Genomic DNA, 21,049 nt, shown 5'->3' with positions numbered 1-21,049 from the left:
AATTATTTTCTTATCTCAATTCCATAGGGAAAGTAAGCTTGTCTAATGTATCTTTAAATTACTGATGCCTAACCTAGTACATGGCATTTAAGAGGTACTCAATGAATTTTTTTTTTAATTTAACTTAACTTTAATTAGAAAAGATTAATCAGATCAGTGTGGCCAACATAAAAACTGCATAAGGGAAGGGTGAAATGGAGTGAGGTGGAAAAGATATATGAATTACATAACTACTTATACTTCATATAAATAAAGGCAGTACTTTATATAGAAAATATTGCACTATTTATTGATGAATCCTTAAAATTTTAAAAGGCAGTACAGTATAATGGATTGATTACAGCCAGAAAGCCTGAGTTAATTCACTAAACAGTGTTCCATCTGAGTTAATTTGATAGAATGTTTATATCCTAATTAATGCAAATTTGTAAGAAAAACATTACTATTCCCAAAAAATAAACTGGCACATGGGAGTGAATAAACAGAAAATTCACATAAGTGTAAATACAATAAATTATTCAAAACATTCAATCCTACTAACTATAATACAGAAATTGAAACAACCAGGTGAATGCACAAACTCTGATGAATTAACAACCTTTCCTCACATTATATGACCTACCAGTAGTAAATTTACTCTTGACATGTAGTATGATAAGTGGCATAGATCTACTAGAAATCAATTTGAGCTCCTTATCAATAAGCTAATATTTACACCAGGTAAAAATTAGAAGTAAGAAATGCCCCAAAATAATGGTTAAGTGAAAAAAAACTGTGATCTATTCTCTGGAACATATATAGTAATAAAACAATAATAAGGATTGAAAATTGGACAAAAATCACAGTAACAAGCATTTACTATGTGTCAGGTATCAAGGTGAGTGCTGGGGATGCATTATGAGATAGATATACTGGAATTGTGTTGCCAATTTTAGCAAATAAAAATACAGGATTGCCCAGTTCAACTTGAATTTTAGACAAACAACAGACAACTACTTTGAATGTGTATGTCCCATGACATAGTCCATATTGTTTATGTGAAATTTTAATTAAACCAGCATCATGTATTTTATCTGGACACTAGTAACCCAGATACTAGTAATCAATTTTACCGGTAAGAAAACAAGGACATGAGGTTAAATAAACTTGCCTAAGGACATACAGCTAATAAATAGTGATAAAATGCTGTTTACAAAGTTGTAAAAGAGAAATACTGGCTACAAATGATTACAAATAGGTAAGGCATATGCATGGCCAGGGGTCACTGCAGAGAGAAAATATGGACAGGTGATACAATTTCCAACAATACCTATCAATAAAGCCATTACTTGAGTATTTACTCTGGGCACTGTGCTTCAGTAACTGTCCACTTCCATTTTACAGATGAATAAAATGAGGAGTGAAAACTTTTGCTTAAGGTCACTAAGCCAGTAAGTAGATGGTGCACTTCTGATTCCAAAGCTCTTGCTTATTCCACTTTGCCATATTGGTTTCCCCAGTGATTTTTTTCTTTCATGTACAATTCTACCAATGTGGATATAAAACTTTTTCTATGATAAAATACATGCATCAGGATGCATGAATATTTCAAACAGATCTGCAAAGCCTAGTTTTCATGGTTCCTTTAGTCTAAAGCTGTTCCTAGATACAACCAAATGACACATTTGAAAGTTTTGCAAAAGTCATGATGCACAATCAGAGCTGTCAGGAAGATCAAACTCCAAACATCCTCTCCCATTTATGCCTCTCCCTGAGCCCCTCCCATTTCTGTACATAAGCATGTGCATTTCTTAGTTCCCTGGAGTCAGTTGGCAAAGAAGGGATTATGAATTTTTTTCTAAGCCAACCATATAGAAAACCTCACATACACATACAAACTCTGAAGTGCCAGGCATTTTTTTGATGGAAGCAACACCTATGCTCTATATATGAGAGAACTCAAGGGTGATTTCCCTTAGCTGTCAGCTTAATTTTTCCTTCAGAGCCTCGCTCACATCAAAAAGTTTGTGCTTTGATTGTTTATTCTGAAAGAGGCAGCTGGCCCAGGGCTGCCTGTGATGCCTTTACCACAGTTTGCTTTTGTTTTTCCCTCTTTATAATTACCTCATGACTAAACCACTCACTAGTCCATGTAGAGGAACCCCACGGAGATGAAAACACACTTGTTTAAATAAAATATTTATGAAGAAGCCCTAAAATGTCACTGAAGTAAATGTAAATTAGAACTTCCATAATGTGTATCCAATATGCCACTCATTCTTCAGGAGATTCTATTTCCTCATTGCAATTAACATTATCTCTTAAAAAATAATCCCATTGTGCATAATCACACCAATGTCTATTCACAAAAATCCAGTGTTTAAAGACTGATTCTCTTTTGACTATCTTGGACAATTTGAACTAAGGCTAGTATTTAATCATGGTGATTATTTAAGATTTTTCCTTAGAAATTATATTTAATTATTATCTTACATGTACATCCCTAATAAGTGATTTCACTATAATTTAACACAAGGTGACATTAGTGAAGGTCCGTATTTCTGGCCTTTTAATGAAACACTATTTGGACAAGATTTTTCTTAATGCAGCTTCTTTTCCCCTTCAAATTGAGTGAACATAAAAGAGTCTCGTGGTACTTTTAAAGAACTCTTAAAATAAAAACTTGGCATAATATCGTCAAAAAAAAGTTAGGAATCAACCAATATAGGTACTAACTGTAGAAGGGTAACCTTCAAGTTCCTTGGTTTTGATACCATCTTTCTTGATTTTTCAAGAAAGAAATGTGAGCTAAGCTGAGAATTGTTAGGTAGACTCATTGTTTGCCTTGTGGTCTCAAAAGCTGTCCTCTACCTGGCTGCACATTAGAATCAACTGAAGAACTTAAAAAATATACTTATCCCAGGCCCCACCTCCAGTTTCTGACTTAATCTAGGATATAGCCCACTTAGATTTTTCTTGTTTTATTTTTTCTTTGTTTGTTAGAGCTCTCTAACAAACATTTCTAATGTCCAGCCAAAGTTGAAATCCTTTGGTCTAAAATTTTTTAAAAAACAACAACAAAAAAGCTTTTCCTGGAGAGTAATATTTACTTGGAGAGAAGAGCCACTAAGGATGTGACTTAAGGCTTTGCTTTACACCCTAAGCTGGGAAACACTTTTTAGACCTCAGGTGCAGACACTGAGAACACACAGAAGAGTCTCCAGAATATGAATGGAAAACCAATATCTGGTTAACAGAATTCGTAACCAAAATACTAAAGTAAATCTCTATATCTTTACACAATTTAACCTACACTTGGGGATTAAATCAATTATGTAAATACAGAATAGAGAAAGCAAGTCTTAAGGATGGCTGTTATGAAAATAACAAGTAAATTTTCACTGACAAGATTCCTGAGCACTTTGTATCCAAAAGTCCCATCCACATCCATGGATTTAACCAGTGATAAATCAAAAATATTTTGAAAAACATGTGTCTGCACTGAACATGTACAGACTTTTTTTCATTATTCTCTAAATATAGGATAACAATTATTTACATAGCATTCACCTTGAGTCAAACATTATAAGCACTCTATAGAAGACTTAAAGTGCATTGAGGATGTGTGTAAGTTATAGAAAACACTACACTGTTTTATAAAAAAGTCTAAGCATCCTTAGATTTTGGTTTCACGGGGGTTCTGGAGCTAATGTCCTTCAGATAGGCAGGGACAAACACAAATGTGACATAACTACCTAAGCTTAGACTCAAATCTATATTTTTTAATGGACTACATGGTCTTGGGCTTGTTTACTTCTCTACATTTCATTTTATTCATATCTACCAATCATTTGGCCATCCCTCCTTGAAGTTCATTGTGCCCATGACTCTTAAGGATTCTGTAAATGCACCAATTCATGTTCAATAGGCAGGGGGGGTGGGACTGAGATCTTGTGTGTCTAATAAGCCAGATGCTGCTGGCCCAAGACAAGCACTTTGAGCAGTAAGGTCTTAGAGGACTGTTAGGAGGACAAGTGAAATGACCTACATAAAGTGCTTGGCACAGACACAGGTGATACCCTACAAGGGAAAGACTTACAAGGAGTTCTTTAAGAACTAGAAATTATAAGATGCAATTCTCCTTTCTTTTCTGGGTATGGAAAGAACAGGAAAGAAGTTCATAACATTGCCTGCTAATAGTCAAAGGTATACAGTGGATGAGAGAATGAGACTAAATCTTTTTGAATATCAAAAGTATAATCAAGATCAATGAGGAGAAGTTTCAGAAGTTTGAGAGAGAGCTTTCAATTCATTTATTGCTTCTAGCAATAAATGCAGCTCTGACAACAAACACTCTAGTTATAAACTAAGAATATAGACCAGTTGGCGATGTTGAAGATATTCATACCTCAGGTCACCATTCCACTATAAGACAGCTTGATTACCTAAAGAGGAACAACACACTTAAAAACAAAACAAAACAAAAACCTCCTTACTTCCCTCCCTACTCCAAGCCTCCTCCTGAGTTTCTGCTCAGTAAATGTAGTTGCTTAGATCAAAAGGCCTCAGAATCATCCTTAACTCATCTTCTTCCATCTTCCACATCCCTCCCCATGTATGGCCCATAATCCAATACTTCTCATCACCTTCATTATCCTGAGCTACCTACCACTACCTACCACTTTTTTCTGGATTTCTGAAATAGCTTCCTAACAGGTTTCCTGGCTCCATCCTTGCTCTTCTATACTATTTTCTCAGCACAGCATTCAGTTGTCATTTCTCTGCCTAACAACTTCTAGTGGCTTCGTATTTCCTGTGAAGTAAAAAAACAAAGTCCTTATAATAGTTTATAGGACCCTACATGAAATATGTTGACCATATTTCTTATCACTTTCCATCTCCAGGCACCCTTGAAGTCACTGTTCCTTGAATCACAGCAAAGATGCTCCTGTGTCAGGATCTTTGCATTTGTTCTTCCCTCTGTCTCAGGAACACTGGTGTGTGAACCAGACTTACCCCACCTCTGAAACAAGGAATGAACATCTAGATGCAGCATCACTCTTGATGGGAATTACATCTGTTCTTCTCCTTTTATAAAGGAAGCTTTCACGACAAAATCCTTAATGCAGCTTGAGAAATCCTAGCTAACACTAGGTGACCATGAACAGACAATAGGCAGAAAAAGCTGGAATGTGGCATTCAGGTGGATTCTTTTAAAGAAAAGGAAGTTACCCACTTACAGAGATGACTCTCTGGGGGACCTGTGTCAGGGCAGCTGTGCATGGTTCTTCTGGTTCATGCTACACAACAGCTGGGGAACTATTCACATGGTGCTGTGCAGTATGGCTTCTTCAGCCACTCAGTTTTTAGGGCTCACAGATTAAGGCCAATCTTGGCTTAGACAAACAACTTCATAGGGATGGAGATAAATGCATCTGATGTAAGAATTAATGTAAGCACAGCAAGGAAGGAGGGAAATGAAGGGAGGTATGGAATGAGCTGCAGTGCCCTGAAGGAGGGGGTACACTTTTGATATCATCTTCAGCCTCATTTCCTCTCACCTTGCTCTTGCAGCTTCCCTCCCCTGCCTCATGAGCAGGCTACTTCCTGAAACAAACCAAAGAGCCAGAGGGGCGCCAGCCACCTCAAACCATGTGCCCTAGTTTAGGAAAGCGGAGCACTGTCTTCAGGAATTCAAGGAGCAGCTATAAGACAAGGCTCTTATCTATAGCTATTTGTCAGCCAAGGTATCAGATTACCTCTCATAAGGAGGAGTCTCTGTGACTCTTCCTCCAGGGCTACTCAGTACAGGAGCTGAGAGAACCTAAGAACATGGAAACCTACCCCTGGATAAAAGGAGGAAGCAGAGGCAGAAAACTGACCAAAATGATGTAGAATGATAAACATGCAATTCTGAGACAGGCCTCATACACCTTCTCTTAGAAAGCTTGTATGGGATAATAAGGAAAGCTTGAGGCACATTGTGAGGTGAGGAAGTGAGAAGTTTTGGCCCTGGCATCTGCTTTAGGTGAAGTATGTTAATAATGGTCTTGGCCCTGCTGTGTAAGGACAGAACTTCCCACACCTGGGACATCTTTCTGGGGTTCCAGTTGGTGAGAGGAGGTGCTCCTATTTCCATTTGTGGTCTATGCAGCCCACTACATCCAGCAATGAGCCACACACAGGCTGGACACAAAACCTCCTGAGAAATCAGTGGGATCAGTATTTCTCAACTTAATTCTACCCTTTGAAGTAAACCATTAGTGATCGTTTGAGAAACTTATTAATGTAACCATGGGCAATGAAAAAAAAAAAGGCTTTGAGTACTGAAAACCTGATATAAACTTTTAACAGCTGCCTTCACTCCCCACACACATTTTGAATATCCTATCAAGGATATGCTATTTAAGTTAGGCTCAGTGTGAATCTATATAGAATCAAATAATCCTCTAATTTATCCTCCGAGTTAATGTATTTTTATATAATAGATTGGCATAAAGTGAGGTAAAATCACACTGAATAATTTGCACGGGAATAGCTGGTTGCCAATATTTATACCCAAGAATATCAAAGGAAAGGCCATTTTCTAGTCCAATTTTTAACAATCCAACCACAACATGCTCTTTTTATTTTAAAGCACTTAGGTTGGGAGAATATTTGAGAATATGACTTCTCCAGTTGAGAAGCGTCTTAGAAAACACTTGAAAGAAATGTATCTTCCAGTGACCAACAGTGGATAAGAAGACGTGGAAGATCCCTGGGTCCTTCGGGAAAGCAACTGGCTTCACTAAAACTCACTCCTCCAACCTTTATTGGTCAAATGACAAAATAAATGAACTTTCCAAAGTTAGGAGCTTCACAACTTTCACTAGGGATAAATGCAGGTCTACAAGGCACGACCGGCACGCTCACCCACCCCAGTGTGCAGGAGTGGCAGAGGGTGGACTGGGCGCTCAGGCCAAGCGGCCTCCACACCGTGTGACCCACAGGGAACAGGTTCATGCTCGGCTGTCCAGGACACGTGGCTCCCTGACCAGGTCTAGGGCCAGATTCCATTCGCCCTTCTTATCCCAACCAAGGAGAAGGAAGGTTGTAAGGCACTGGGCAGCAAGGATGAGCAGCGCCCTGTGGGACTCAGCCGCAGCCCGGGGACGTCCCCAACTCCCAACTTCCCAGAGTTTCCTCCGATCTTCTCTTCCTTCTCACAGCTCGGCAGGCCTCCGCGGCCTCGGCTTGCTCAGGGCGCAGAGCCAGGGAAGTAGAGCGCGTAGCTCAGAGCCCAGGAGCCGACCCCAGGAGCCCTGGCGACCCGAGCGCAGGTGGCGGGCGTGGTTCCTCCAAACCTGCCCCAGCCCACCCAGACTCGGCCTCCACGCAGCAGCCTCCGCCCGGGTCCCCGCTGGCGTCCAGAATCAGGCCACGGTGTGTTGCTTCTTGATCCCTCTTCTGGCTCGGTGGTCACCCCTGCCCTCCACCAGTCCATGTCGCTCTTCTTGTTCAGGCCCCGGTGCGGCCCCAAGTCCCCATCCCAGGGCCCTTAGGTCGCGCCAGACGGCTGCGGCGGCGGCGGCACTCACCTGGGTCGCGGAGCCGGGGTCTGGCACGGTCCCGCAGGTGGTAGATGAAATCTTGGCAGCTGTCGTGCTCCAGGGCCCCACGGGCACAGAGCTCGGCCAGCAGCTGCAGCGCCTGGTGACAGAGCGCGTCCCTGGCCCCGGGCATCGCCCCCCCGCATCCTCGGACCTCGCCGGGCAGGCGGGCGCGGGAGACAGCCCTCCGCCTGCCAGCTCAGAGCCGCCGCCTCCGGGCGGTCCGCGCTTGCCGCCAGGGACCCGCCAAGAAAGGGTCCGAGCCCTAGCCCCAGCCGGCCCGGCCTCCCACCGGTTGAATGCAGCTCTTCGCCAGCGGGTCGGTCGGGCTTGCTCTCTCTCCCGCCCGGCCCCTCTGTCCCTCCCCCGGCGCGAAGAGAGGCGGCGCCGCACAGCCCAGCGCGCCTCTCTCTCCTCGCGATCCTCCCGCCACTCGCGGCCGCCGGGGGGCGGGGCAGGGCCAGGGGTGCGCGCCGCAGGGTAGGGCGCGGGCCAGGGCACGGGGGTCGCTGCCGGCTGCTGGCGCCCGGCGGGACGTGGCTCAGGACCCCGCGTTCAGAGTGGCCGCGCCCAGGCTGGGAAAGTGGGAGCGGGTACACGCTCCGGGCTCTCTCACCACCCCATTCTTCCGCCCTGATGCAAACCAAGCACCGCCTCCCACCACCTCTCGCAGCGTGTGTCCAAAGCACATTCTTGGGTATCTGGCGCTAAGGTTGTAATCTGGACCACACCCGCAGAGAACCAAGTGCCTGCTTCGAACTTGGAAAGCGCCGCCTGAGAAGAAACCATGGGCCTAAGTGTGCCAGAAGCCCAAATACAGGCTTTGGGGCCAAGATTTGCCAATGAAGGAGTGATTTCCAACCACTGATGATTTGGAGAGGGTGGAAACTGTCAAAGAAATTGAGGTCAAATAAATGACTCCTGGGTAAGATGCTGAGGTTTGCCTGGAACTTCCTAGCTCCTGACTGGTTTTCCAAGTAGCTGACTGGAAATCTGAGGATTGCCAACCTTTCCCCAGCACCCAAGGGAAAGTATTTCAGAATTTTGGATGTTTGGACAGAGCTCAGGGAACCTCTCTTCTACCCATCTCTTCAGTCTTTCAGGCAATAAGCCCAAAGATAACCACGAAATATTGCACTTTCTTGTGTGTCAGGCACTGTGCCACAAGCCTGTTGGATAAGTTCATTGAATTGTCTGGATAGCCTCAAATGTCCGTAGGACGATTGCCCCCCATTTTCCCATTGAAAAACCAAGGATTGACCAAGTTCATACATGGGAGGGAGGAGTCTGTCTCTTTCTCTGTCTTTCTTTCTCTCTCTCTCTCTCACTTCTCTCTTTTTTTTACATATTTACAAAATACTAGCCAAGACTTATTCTAGAACAATTAAAATAGAATCTCTGCAACTGGCAACCGACACTCTTAACCATAAGGATATATTATTGTCTCTAGGGACTACTCATAGCAAGTTATATTACACAGAGAAATAATTCAGGATTCCTTAGAATGTCACCCAAGGCACAAGATTTGAAATCCTGCTGTGAATGGTGCTAGGACTTCAAGGAGCTTACATAGGAATAACAGAGAAAACACAGACTTGTAGAGTTGACTCCCGAGAACTGAAAAAAAGAAGAAAAATGTAGATTCCCGATCCTAGGAAAATGAGAACAAGTCAGCTGAGAGGGAGCTTCGGGGGGGGGGTTGAATAGGTTACTGGTATTCCACAGGAGGGACCACTTTCGGAAGGGTAGACCCTGTGACTGACAGTGGAGGTGATACTGGAGAGGGCATAATGCTAGGGCTGGTGTAGAAATGGGGGAAGATGTGTGCTGCAGCCTGTAGGAATATAGCACTGATACCACTGTGTCACAAAGGAATGGAAAGCAGTATGTTCAGGCAAGAAACAAGTCAGATGTGATGAAGGCCTGAGGCAATAGCTGATTGCCAGAAACATCCAAATTTTGGAGAAACAAAAAAAGTATTTCAAGTACTGACAAGATTGCAACCAGTAGAATGAGGAAGAAAGAAAGACATGGAAGTTTCAAAAAACATGGGTCATGGGATGAGGCCCTGACATGTTAGCCAAGAGCTGAGAGAGCTGAGACTGGCAATCATCAATGGAAAGGTAGAAACTGATTTGCCACACTGAACAGGTTCCTTCAAGAAAGAAGAACGGAGAAACAGGAAAGAACTTTGGCCTTTAAAGTGTGGCTCAGCAAGGGCAGGATTGAAAAGTGGCAAACAGAGGAGGAGGAGAAATTAGACAGAAGGGAGTCATGGAGATCAAAGGAGGAGGACTTTGACATGGATGTCAAAGAGTGATTGACATCTTGAAGCAGGGCTTAAAGAGAAAAAAGCCTAAGAATGTCCTTTGGAGTTAGCAGGTAGTAAGAAATTCAAGAATTAGAATAGTTACTAAGCAACCAAACTTGTGCAAGCTAAAATGTTTGTGCCTAAGGTTTCTCATCAGATAATAATAATATGTGCATCACTGAACTGTTAGTGGAATTACTTAAAGTAATTCAGGTAAAGTACTTAGAATAGTGCTACCACATAATGTGGGCTTAATCAATATGATTTTCTTGTTGCTGTTATATTTCTACTTTAATGCGCTTTCATAATCTATTACTTTATAACATCCCAGGTGGTAGATGTTATTACAGTCATAAGCCTCATAACAGTTTTGGTTAGGGACAGACAACATTTATGTCAATGGTCCCCTGAAATGTAATGGAGATGAAAAATTCCTATCACCAGACTGATGTTTCAGCTGCCATAATGTCATATGCCCAATGCATTGCTCACATTTGTGGTGATGCTAGTGTAAAGAGACCTACTGTATTGCCAGTCACATAAAAGTATAGCATAATTATGTATACTACATAATAACTGATAATAACACATGACTTATTGGTTTATATATTTACTATACCATAATTTTCATCTTTATTTTAGAATATATTCCTTCTACTTATAAGAAAAAAAAAGTTAACTGTCAAATAGTTTCATGCAGGTCCTTCAGGAATTGTTCCAGAAAAAAGGCCTTGTTAGAAGATGACAGCTCCATTCACGTTATTACCCCTGAAGACCTTCCTATGATACAAGATGTGGAGGTAGAAAACAGTGATATTGAGGACCCTGATCCTGTGTAGGCCTTCACTAATATATGTTTGCATTTTAGTTTTTGGCAAAAAGTTGGAAAAGTAAAAAAGAAAAAAATTAAAAATAGAAAAAATCTTATAGAATAAGGATATGAAGAAAATATTTTCATACAGATATACAGTATGTGTTTTAAGCTAAGTGTTATTACAAGAGTCAATAGTTTAAAAAAATTAAAGTAAAAGTTCTACAGTAACCTAACGTTAATTGTTACTGAAGAAATTTTTTTAATAAATTTAGGGGAGAAGCCTGAGTGTACAGTGTTTATAAAGCCTACAACAGTGCACAGTAATGACCTCACCATCACCTTTACTTGCCACTCCCTCACTCACTCAGAGCAACTTCCAGTCCTGCAAGCTCTAGTTAGAGCAAGTGCCCTATGCATGTGTACCATTTTTTAAAAATCTTTTAAATGTTGGTTTTGGTTACATTTTCTGTAGTAAGATACACAAATACTTACCATTGTGTTACGGTTGCCTACAGGATTCAGTGTAGCAACATGCTGTACAGGTTTGTAGCCTAGAAGCAATAGGCCATACCATATAGCCTCCAGGTGTAGTGTACCATAGTGCTTAGGTTTGTGTAAGTACACTCGATGTTCTCATGACAATAATTTATTTCTCATCATTAACCACCACCACATGACTCTATTTCCTATTTTACATATGAAGTTAAGTGAAACCAGATGGTTAAATAATTTGCTCAAGGACAAATTGGTAGATTGCTTACGAAGATAGCCACAGGCATCCCTCCAGTTCCACACATCCTTGCGCAATGTGACTTTACCACTTCTCCCATAGAAGATCAGTCTATTTCCCTTTCTCTTGAATCTGGGAGGACCTTGTGGCTTCTTTTAATCAACAGAAGTATAGGCCTTACAAGGTCTTGCAACTTTTGCAGAATATTCAATTAGAGAGATGATGTGGGGGCAAACCATCATACAAAAGGAAACTGAGATACTGCTATGGATTGAATTGTGTCACCCTCAAATTCCTTTGCTGAAGCTCTAACTCCCACCATGACAGTATTTGGAAATAGGGCTGATAAGGAGGTATTTAAGGTTAAATGAGGTAATAAGGGTAGAGATGTGATGCAATAGGATGAGTGTCCTTATAGGAAGAGGCATCAGTGGGTTGCTTACTCTCTGCCATGAAAGGACACAGTGAGAAGGCAGCAGTCTGCAAGCCAGGAAGAGAGCCCTCACCAGAAGTGGAATCAGCCAGCACCAGGATCTTGGATTTCCATCCTTCAGAACTGTGAGAAAATAAATTTATATTAATTTTAAATTATTCATTCTCAGGTATTGTTATGGCAGCATAAAATAGACTAAACCAGGAGTACTATTCCTTGTAGTGCTTCTGAACATGGATCTTTGAGAACTTTCAGTTTACATGATGAGGAAAAGAGTCTTTGGAAAAAGACAACTGAAGTCAGCAGTACTATAATCTGAGTAATAATATTAATGATTATGACTGATAATTATTAAGTGTTTATTGTATAATATGTTCATTATATACATTACTTCATATAATCTTGACCACCCAGCAGGGTATACATCACTTCTCCATTTTATAGTTGAGAAAACAAACACAGAGATCTCATAATTTCTCCAGGATCCCACAACTTATTTTTTTTCTCTTTTTATCATTTTTACATTTACTTACATATGTATTCATTGTTTGTGCCACCTCCCCGTCCAACCCCTCCAACCCCTGCTTCCAGGAAGAACCTGTTCTGAACTCTTCTCTGATTTTGTTAAAGAGAAGACATAAGAGATAATAAGAAAGACATATCATTTTTGCTAGTTTGAGATAAAGACAGCTATACAGAGAGATTCCTAGCATTGCTCCCATGCACTTGTGTATTGCAACCCACATCGGCTCACTTCTACCAGACCTCTTTGGTACTTTCTGGTCCCCTTCACATAGTGGCCTCTGCCAATTTAAGATTACTTTATTTGCTCCTTAACAGGGAGCACATCAAACACATTCAAGTTTTAAGTTCCTTTCCTGTTCTTATTTCTCCTGTGTGTGCTCTTTCCTTAGTGTGTGACCCATGTCCAATAGAATTACTGCATTTGTTTTGGGTCTATAATCTGCATATGTGGGAGAATATGTGATTTTTGGTCTTCTGAGCCTGGCTAACTGCCCCACAACCAACGAATGTATCAAGAAAATGTGGTATTTATACACAATGGAATTTTATTCAGCCATAAAGAAGAACGAAAATTTGTCATCCATAGCTTATTAATGACAGCTAAGATTCAAATTCAAATTTGACTCCAGAGCCTTTGTTTTTATGCCACACTACTGCCTTGAGTGCCCTCCAAGATAAAAATACCAGTATCTTTACTCCTCATTTGACATTGCTCAACTCTTCTTATTAACTTGTTCTTAATTATCTTCTATGTGTACTGCAGTTGATCAAAATCCATCCTGAATCATGACACCAGAGTGGAACCAATCACTCCTGGTGTAGTCTTCTAACATGTGGCGTGCAGTACCTCCTGCTCCTCTGTGTTCCAGGCTTCTGCATTGCTGCTTGGATGGCAGCACTTCAACATACAGCAGATGATGTAGCAGATGAAATCCCACGTACCTTTGATACTGTCTTAGATCATATCCTGCTCCCCAGACTCAGATCCCATAGTTGGGAGATGGTTTGGGACCCCTAACGGCATAACTTCCTATTAATCATTATTTTGTTAATTCAGATCCTTGCTAGATATTTGCCTTTAAGAAAAGAAAATAAGATTCAAGTAGCAAATTGGTTCTCAGTGAACCTATGCTATCTCCTAATGATTAGCACCCCATGAAATGCCTGCAAACCTCCTCTTTAATGATCCAAAATAGATATTTATCCATTCTGAGACTTGCTTCAGAACCTGAAGTAAAATTCATCTGCACCAAGACATTAGAAATGGTTTAGAGCCCACGTTCTGTGACAAGTGCTCTCTTACCTTGATCACCAGTCTCCTTTGAAATCTGTAAGCTTTATCCTTTCCTGTTTGGAATGAATTTTTCTTGAGACGAAATGAAAGTTAGTGGAAATTGAGTCATACCACTTTGTTCTTGTGACTGTTATCTTTGAACAATTACCCCAAAGAGGAGATTGTTCTGGTATGTTCCAAGTCTTAATTCCTCCTTCCTGGACTGTGTGCGTTCCTTCCTGACTTTATGATTAAAAACTACAAAGTTATAGCTCCCATTTCTTTTACTTTAAAGAAAGTAGAGATTTATTAGCTTTAGTATTTAGAAGCTACACCATTCAAAAAATATACAGAAAGGACAGAAGGTGATGTTCTGGGTCAGAGGGCCTGGCAGTCCTTTTCTGTATCATCTTAGTAGACACTCAATTGTTCTACATTTGTTCATCTGTTCAGAATGAGGCCAGTGGAGAGAGCAAAGGTCAGATTTCTGCTCACTGAGACTGAGAAAAACCTGGACCTCAGCCCCCTCAATTGCCAGATGAATTTTTTAAACCAATTTTTATATCCCTGCTGCTGCCTTTCAAAGTGGCTGATGCCCCTCCCCTTGGCCAAGTCTGAGCAAAGCAACTGCTGTAGTCACTCTGGATGCTCCAAAGAGAGAAGATAATGATGATATCCCAGATTGATCAGACTGGGGCACAACTTACCATGGACTATCCAATTCTACAGAGATGCCAGAAAAAAAGATGCCAAATAAAGCAACACCTTTCCTTATCTTCCATAGCAAGCGTCCCTACCTCCCCAGTGGTGACAATCAATCTAAAGCAGAGTGACCTATACTCAAGTGCCTAATTATTAAGTGAAAAGGTCAGTGTGTACATTTATGGGTGAGATTACAGAAGCATTTCAACAATTCCTTTCTTTGCTTAGTAAAAAGTGGTTTTCACACAGATCTCTACACTGAAAGAGAAGGAAGAAGGTAACTATAAAGAGGAGACAGGAAAAGAGGGAGAGGGAGGGAGGAGGGAAAAAAAGAGAGGAGAAGGAGGGAGAGCAGAGAGAGAGAGAGAGAGAGAAAATATTATACTGTTTCTTTGGCTTTATTCAGAAGACCATATTTTTCAGCCTTCACTCTGCCAAAGAATCAAGCTCAGGTTAGCTTCTCAATTTAATGCTTTAATCACATTTTATCAACTAATACATAAATCAAATGTCTATCAAGTGCCCACTAAATGCAAAGGTTTTTGATAAAACTATGTTGAATCTCAAATTCTCTATTTAAGCTTACTTCCTTTTCTTATATATTATGTTAATTACAACAGAAAAATAATTGCTATCTCTTATCACAAATATTTGTCTCTTTTATTTTCTCTAAGCATTTTTCATAAATATTATTAAAAACTTTGTCCTCTTAATACTGCCTATATTTTGCATCATCTCTGTTGCAAATTTTCTTGTTTCCCTTTTCCACCCTCTACCTACCTTCTCCTGGCTTCCTTCTTTCTCCTTTGCTTTCTGAATATTCATTGTGCAAAAGTTTTTTTTAATTAAAAGGCAATGTTGAATTTGGAATCTTAGAGGTTTATTTCTAAATTATTATAATTATTTTACCATAGTTTTTTAGCTCATGCTATGTGCCAGACACTCTTAAAATGCTCTAAATATATTAGCTCATATCATCTTCAAAATAATCCCATAAGGAGGATGCTCTTAGTTATCCCCACTTTTCAACTGAGGAAACATAAGCATAGAAATATTTTTTTTCATATTAAAGATGAAACCCGAGCACTTTTTTTTTTTTTTTGTATTTTGGCTTATATTTTTTATTGATGTTTTGTTTTTATTTTTTTTCTTTTATTATTCATATGTGCATACAAGGCTTGGGTCATTTCTCCCCACTGCACCCACCCCCTCCCTTACCACCCACTCCGCCCCCTCCCTCTCCCCCCCACCCCCTCAATACCCAGCAGAAACTATTTTGTCCTTATTTCTAATTTTGTTGTAGAGAGAGTATAAGCAATAATAGGAAGGAACAAGGGTTTTTGCTGGTTGAGATAAGGATAGCTATACAGGGCATTGACTCACATTTATTTCCTATGCGTGTGTGTTACCTTCTAGGTTAATTCTTTTTGATCTCACCTTTTCTCTAGTTCCTGGTCCCCTTTTCCTGTTGGCCTCAGTTGCTTTTAAGGTATCTGCTTTAGTTTCTCTGCGTTAAGGGCAACAAATGCCAGCTAGTTTTTTAGGTGTCTTACCTATCCTCACCCCTCCCTTGTGTGCTCTCGCTTTTATCATGTATAAGCACAGAAATTAAGTAGCCTCCCCAAGTTCACATAGCTACTCAGCAGTAGAGTTGGGCTGGTTGGCTTCTGAGCTCTGTTGTTTCACCACCCCTTCCTCTGCAGATGGGCCTAGGTTGAATGTTCAGAGCCCGTACCCTAAGCTGAATGGGCCCAGATGGACAGTAAAGACAGTATTTGCTTTGTGCCTTCCCTAGCCCTGATGTGTGCAATCAGATTTATGCCTTGTTTTTTATTTCTTCATGTAAGGTTAGGCAGGGTCTGACCAACATACATTTCTGTCCTTGGGATTTTCCAGACTAGCCTGTGCATCCATTTATAGCCAATACTTATTGAACAATTGCTCTGAACCACATGCTGTATGCTGTGCTTAATGTGTTTTTAATTTAATCATTACAGAACTATTTGAAATAGTTACTGTTATTATCATCCTGATTTTCTAGATGGGAACAGTGAAACTCTGAGGCCTAAGTCACCTGTCCAAGGTCACACAGCTGGTCAGCCATGGAAGAGAGATTTAAATCCATATTGGGGAGACTCCAGAGACTGAAATTTAACTGCTTCACAATATGCTTCCCCCTGAATCTCGTATCACAACTGTCTTACAGGATTTTTCAAATTTCACATACACACCTGGAGATTTTTATGATCCCTTGGACAACTGTAGGAAAATAAAATCCACACTCTAAAGTGAATTATATACAGCTTGCCAGGTGATTATACTACAAACTACACACAAAACACTCCATGCTCCTATTATTTTTCTAATCCAATTTCACCTGACTAAGAAGAACTCGGCGATCCCACCCACTATGGACTGCTTTCTTTCCCTCCCCTGGCTTTCTCTTGGTGTGCACCCTTCCCACTTTTCTCCTGGGCTTCTGCCTCTCCTGGCCATGTGCACTAGAATTACCTTCCACCAACAAAGAAACCTTATTTTCTCTAGCAGCAACTCATTAAAGTTCAGATTTTGCATGGAAATTTTCTCCTAATTGGATATATATTTTCCTCCTATTCAATAACTGCTAAATAAATATGTTTTCTGTCCCTCTATTTAGGCAATACTTTACTAAGTTTCTTTGTTATCTCTTTCCTTTTCATCTGCTTTGCAAAATACGTGCTGTTCACGTGTGTTAAATAATTTCTGTTGTCTAGCTGGGGAAATCTCTTTTCTGGGCTTGGTCTATACAGGAAGTAATAAGACTCTCTCTGTTATAATACAAAACAACATCTCTGTACGCAAGTGGATACACTGTATTTTCTTCTTTTGAAAGAGATTTTGGCCCCTGTGGAAGAAGGTTGGTTTGCAAGGAAGATTAGAATCCTTTAGGTTCATCAGGGCATAACAGTGAGCGAAGGCTAGGGTTTATTTTGCATTTCCTGAAGGGTCTTCTTTTAAGAGGGCTTGTTGAAAGGAAAAGAAATTCATAAAGTTCAGATAATGAAGGTTTTATGCAAAATATGCACTTTAATGAACTATATTTGGCTATCTGACTTTGAGGGTTTAATGAGAAGTGATACACCTTTTCCACTATAACTTTAACCCACACTGATTAAAATAAAAAGCACATGCTTTAATTTTACTTCAGACCTAAGAATGCAAGATCATTATATATCAGTTGTCATATTTGAAGCAGCTCTACCTAAGGCAATGTAATGTTACTTGTGAGCTGCTCTGAGTGTATTATCTGAATAAAATAGTAAGAAGTAGTCTTGTTCAATTTTGTTTAGCGTATTAAAGATACAGTCAATGCTTATTTTGTGGGATTCTTTTTTAGCCTTTTGCCATGATATTTCTGAGGAAAATGTCTTGCAAATATTATTCAAGAAAGAAAAAGTAGACAAGTTTTCTAAAGTGTTTTTTCCCAAATATGTTCCCGCTTTTTTTTGTCTCCTGTGGTTATTAGAGCTCAATTGAAAGTGGAACTTACTTGAAGTAAATCCATTATATGAAACTTTGAGCACATGCAAGTTAAAACGCAGAAGATGGTTTTCTCATGAGGAGTTGGTATGGGGGAGATTGGAGAATGACTTGGTCATCTCTTTGGCCTTTGAAATCTGCCTTGGTTTTCTTTTTATCACAGGCATTCATTGCTCTTCATTCCTTTGTGTGTGTGCGTGTGTGCGTGTGTGTGTGTGTGTGTGTGTTACAGGGGATTTGCTCAGGTATACAAGGCAACACTCTACCACTCAAGCCACTCCCCCAGCCTTTTTGTTTTCATTTTGATTCTGAGACAGGGTCTCTCTACCTTTTTGCCCATGCTGGCCTAGAATTTTTGATCCTCTTGCCTCTGCCTCCCAAGTAGCTGGAATTACAGGCTTGAATCCCTATACCCAGTGAAGATGATGAAGCAAACATACAGCAAATGGCACAGCCTTGAGTGCCCTAGTGAAGTGGAGCCAGGCCTGATGGCATGCCTCTGACCCCTTCTCCCTCTCTATTTCTTACTGTGGGAGTGAGTTTATTTCCAGATTATTTTAGCCACTTTGAGGCAGTGTTTCTCTGATAGTGGCTTTCTTTTGAAGGCTTCTGTGCCAGTCTGAGTTCCTAGTTGAGAACAACAGACCCCATTAGATTAGGCAAAATGTATGAAAGAATATCCGTCTTGATGGCCAGGCAGCAGGAACACTATGTTCCATTAGCAGTGATAACTTCCCCACTCCCAGCACTGCTAGGGTTGGGTACATCAGTCCCCCCAGACCTCCTGAGTCTGGCCTGATATTCACCACTAACAACTCTACCTCTGCTTCCTCTTAAAGCTGAGTCTCCCTCCACCACCTTCATCAGAATCCATCTCTGCACCACCCGCTTCATGACATCATTCTTTCTTGAATGTTTTTTGACGTTTTAGTCAATTGGGTCATATTAACAAAACTGGGTAATTTGCCTTTGGTGGAGCTGCAAGAGAGGCTAATAAGAGTCCCTGGCTTCTGCCTTGTGATGGCAGGACACAAAGCAGGAAGGGGGGGAGATTACATTCCTTATCTATTGTCATGTAACAAATTACAAAACACTGAGCAGTTTAGAACACCAAATAGAAGTTTCTAAATGTCAGGAATCTGGGAGCAGCAAAGCCGAATAGTGCTGGTTAAGGGTATCTCATGAGATTGCAGTCACAGCTGCATCCTCTGAAGACTTGACGGAAGACTTGATTCTTGCTTTCAAAAATGCTTACTGGCTGCTGTTGGCTGTAAGTCTCCGTTCCTAAGCAGGTATGCATCTCCACAGGGACACCTGAGTATTTTTTTTTTTTGATCTCTTGCATTATACAAATTTTTTTTTCTTTTATTATTCATATGTGCATACAAGGCTTGGTTCATTTCTCCCCCCTGCCCCCACCCCTCCCTTACCACCCACTCCGCCCCCTCCCTTTCCCCTACCTGAGTATTTTTGAGACACGCCAGCTGGCTACCATAGAGTGAGTGATCCAGGAGAGATAAAGCTCAAAACACAAGCCACCATCTTTCATTACATAATCTTAGAAGTAATGTAATATCACCGCTGTTGTATTCTATTGGCTCCCCAAAGAAAGCCTTGATATAATGTAGGAGGGGAATACACAGGGTGTGAACGTCAGGATGTACCACTCATTAAAGGCTCTATCTTGGGAGACTGGTTACCACAGTGAGAAATTCTCTAAAAGTAGAATGAGTGTGTAAAAAAAGTACGATAGCCAGAAGCATGAAAAATATCCATTAGAGCAGTGCTTTCCAATCTTTTCCACATCTTGGAAGACATGGAAAAGGATACTACTTATTGTCATGGTCAAGTTAAAGAATGAGTCTTTTGGGGGGCCAGACCAACCCTGCAGCTTTGGCCAACCCAGTCCTGTCCTAGTTACACTAGAACCTGTTTTGTGTAAAACCATCCTAACTGATGCACTTCCTTCTCCCATTGTTGATTCCTATTATCTTTTCTCCCCAAAGCAGCCATGATGGTCTTTTAATTCATGAGTTAAATCACATCAAATTACTGCTTAACCTCAAATGTCTCAAATGTACTGAAAATCAAACCCAAACTCCTTTGTTTTATATGTACTATCCAGCACTAGCTTGTATTACTCTCTCCTTGCTGAGTTTGCCTCTATCCCCATGTTCTTTTTCTGTCCCAAAACATAATCAACTTGTTGTCAATTCACTGATGTTTTGCTTGATCCTTCCTCAATTTCTTCCGTACCTTCTCTTCTTTTTCTTCCCATATCAGCATAAACAATGCCTTCTCAAAGCATCTTCCATGCTGGCAATATCTTAATGCTCCATTTCACATCAATCAATTTCCTTCATACCATTTGTCACTATCAGAAACTGTCTTGCCCATCCTATCAAATCCAAATATTTATTGAACATGTATTATGTACCAGAAACTGTTCTGGATACTGAGTATTTGTTTTCTTTTTTTGGTTTATTCCCAATATCCATTCCTTCTGCCAACTAGGATATTCTCTCCATGAAGATAGGAATTTTGTCAGGTTTATCACTGAGAATCCAGCATCTGAGAGAGTGTTTAACACATAAGTGTCATGAATAGATAATGAAGGTCAACTCTCGGATCCAGATAAGAATGGGTACTCATGAGAGCATGGGTCAGGAGATTGACAAACATATAAGAGCCAATTCTATATGTCAAACAATCATCTGAATTGGGAGGTAGAATCCAAATGAACATTCTGTATGCGGATAAATTCAGGAGAGGAAATACAACTGTGAAGAATGAGCAGCAAAATGGGTAGAACTTGTCCATGGAGATCAAGTTAAGATTCCCTCTATTGTCATCTTTTCACTGTCAATCTCATCAACATAGACCTAAGGTAGCAATGATAGCTAACATGGGTTGAATAGTGACACCCCCTTAAATTCATATGTCCCCATGGAACCTCACAATATGACCTTATTTAGAAAAACAATTTTTGCAGATATAATTGTGCATGTAGAGATGAAATCATCCTGGATTTAGAATGGGCTATATATCCAATGACTAGTGTTCTAATAGGAAGAAGAGAGGTCACAGAGATACACAAAGAGATAATAATGGTATAAGGAATTGTCAGGAGTCACCAGAAACTAAGAGGCAAGAAAGGATTCTACCCTGGAGCCT

At 40.5% G+C, this 21,049-nt stretch overlaps 1 protein-coding gene across 2 annotated transcripts in view; it reads right to left on the bottom strand.

The window, feature by feature from the left end:
- The window catches only part of Syt9 (synaptotagmin 9), a 176,664-nt gene extending 168,635 nt beyond the window's left edge, over window positions 1-8,029 (bottom strand). Inside the window, exon 1 of one of the 2 annotated variants that reach the window (XR_012451083.1) lies at window positions 7,557-8,029. Coding sequence is in view for 1 of the 2 variants with exons in the window: in XM_074084869.1 (XP_073940970.1) it covers window positions 7,557-7,701 (145 nt within the window). In the remaining variant the exon portion in view is untranslated. The remainder of the gene's footprint in view (window positions 1-7,556) is intronic. The other variant, XM_074084869.1, reaches the window with a different exon arrangement.
- Between the last annotated feature and the right edge of the window lie 13,020 nt (window positions 8,030-21,049).

The sequence above is a fragment of the Castor canadensis genome, chromosome 1 (genome assembly GCF_047511655.1).
Source record: "Castor canadensis chromosome 1, mCasCan1.hap1v2, whole genome shotgun sequence".
Lineage (NCBI taxonomy): Eukaryota > Metazoa > Chordata > Mammalia > Rodentia > Castoridae > Castor > Castor canadensis.
Note: the sequence above shows the minus strand (reverse complement) of the source record. Positions and strands in the feature narration are given on the sequence as shown.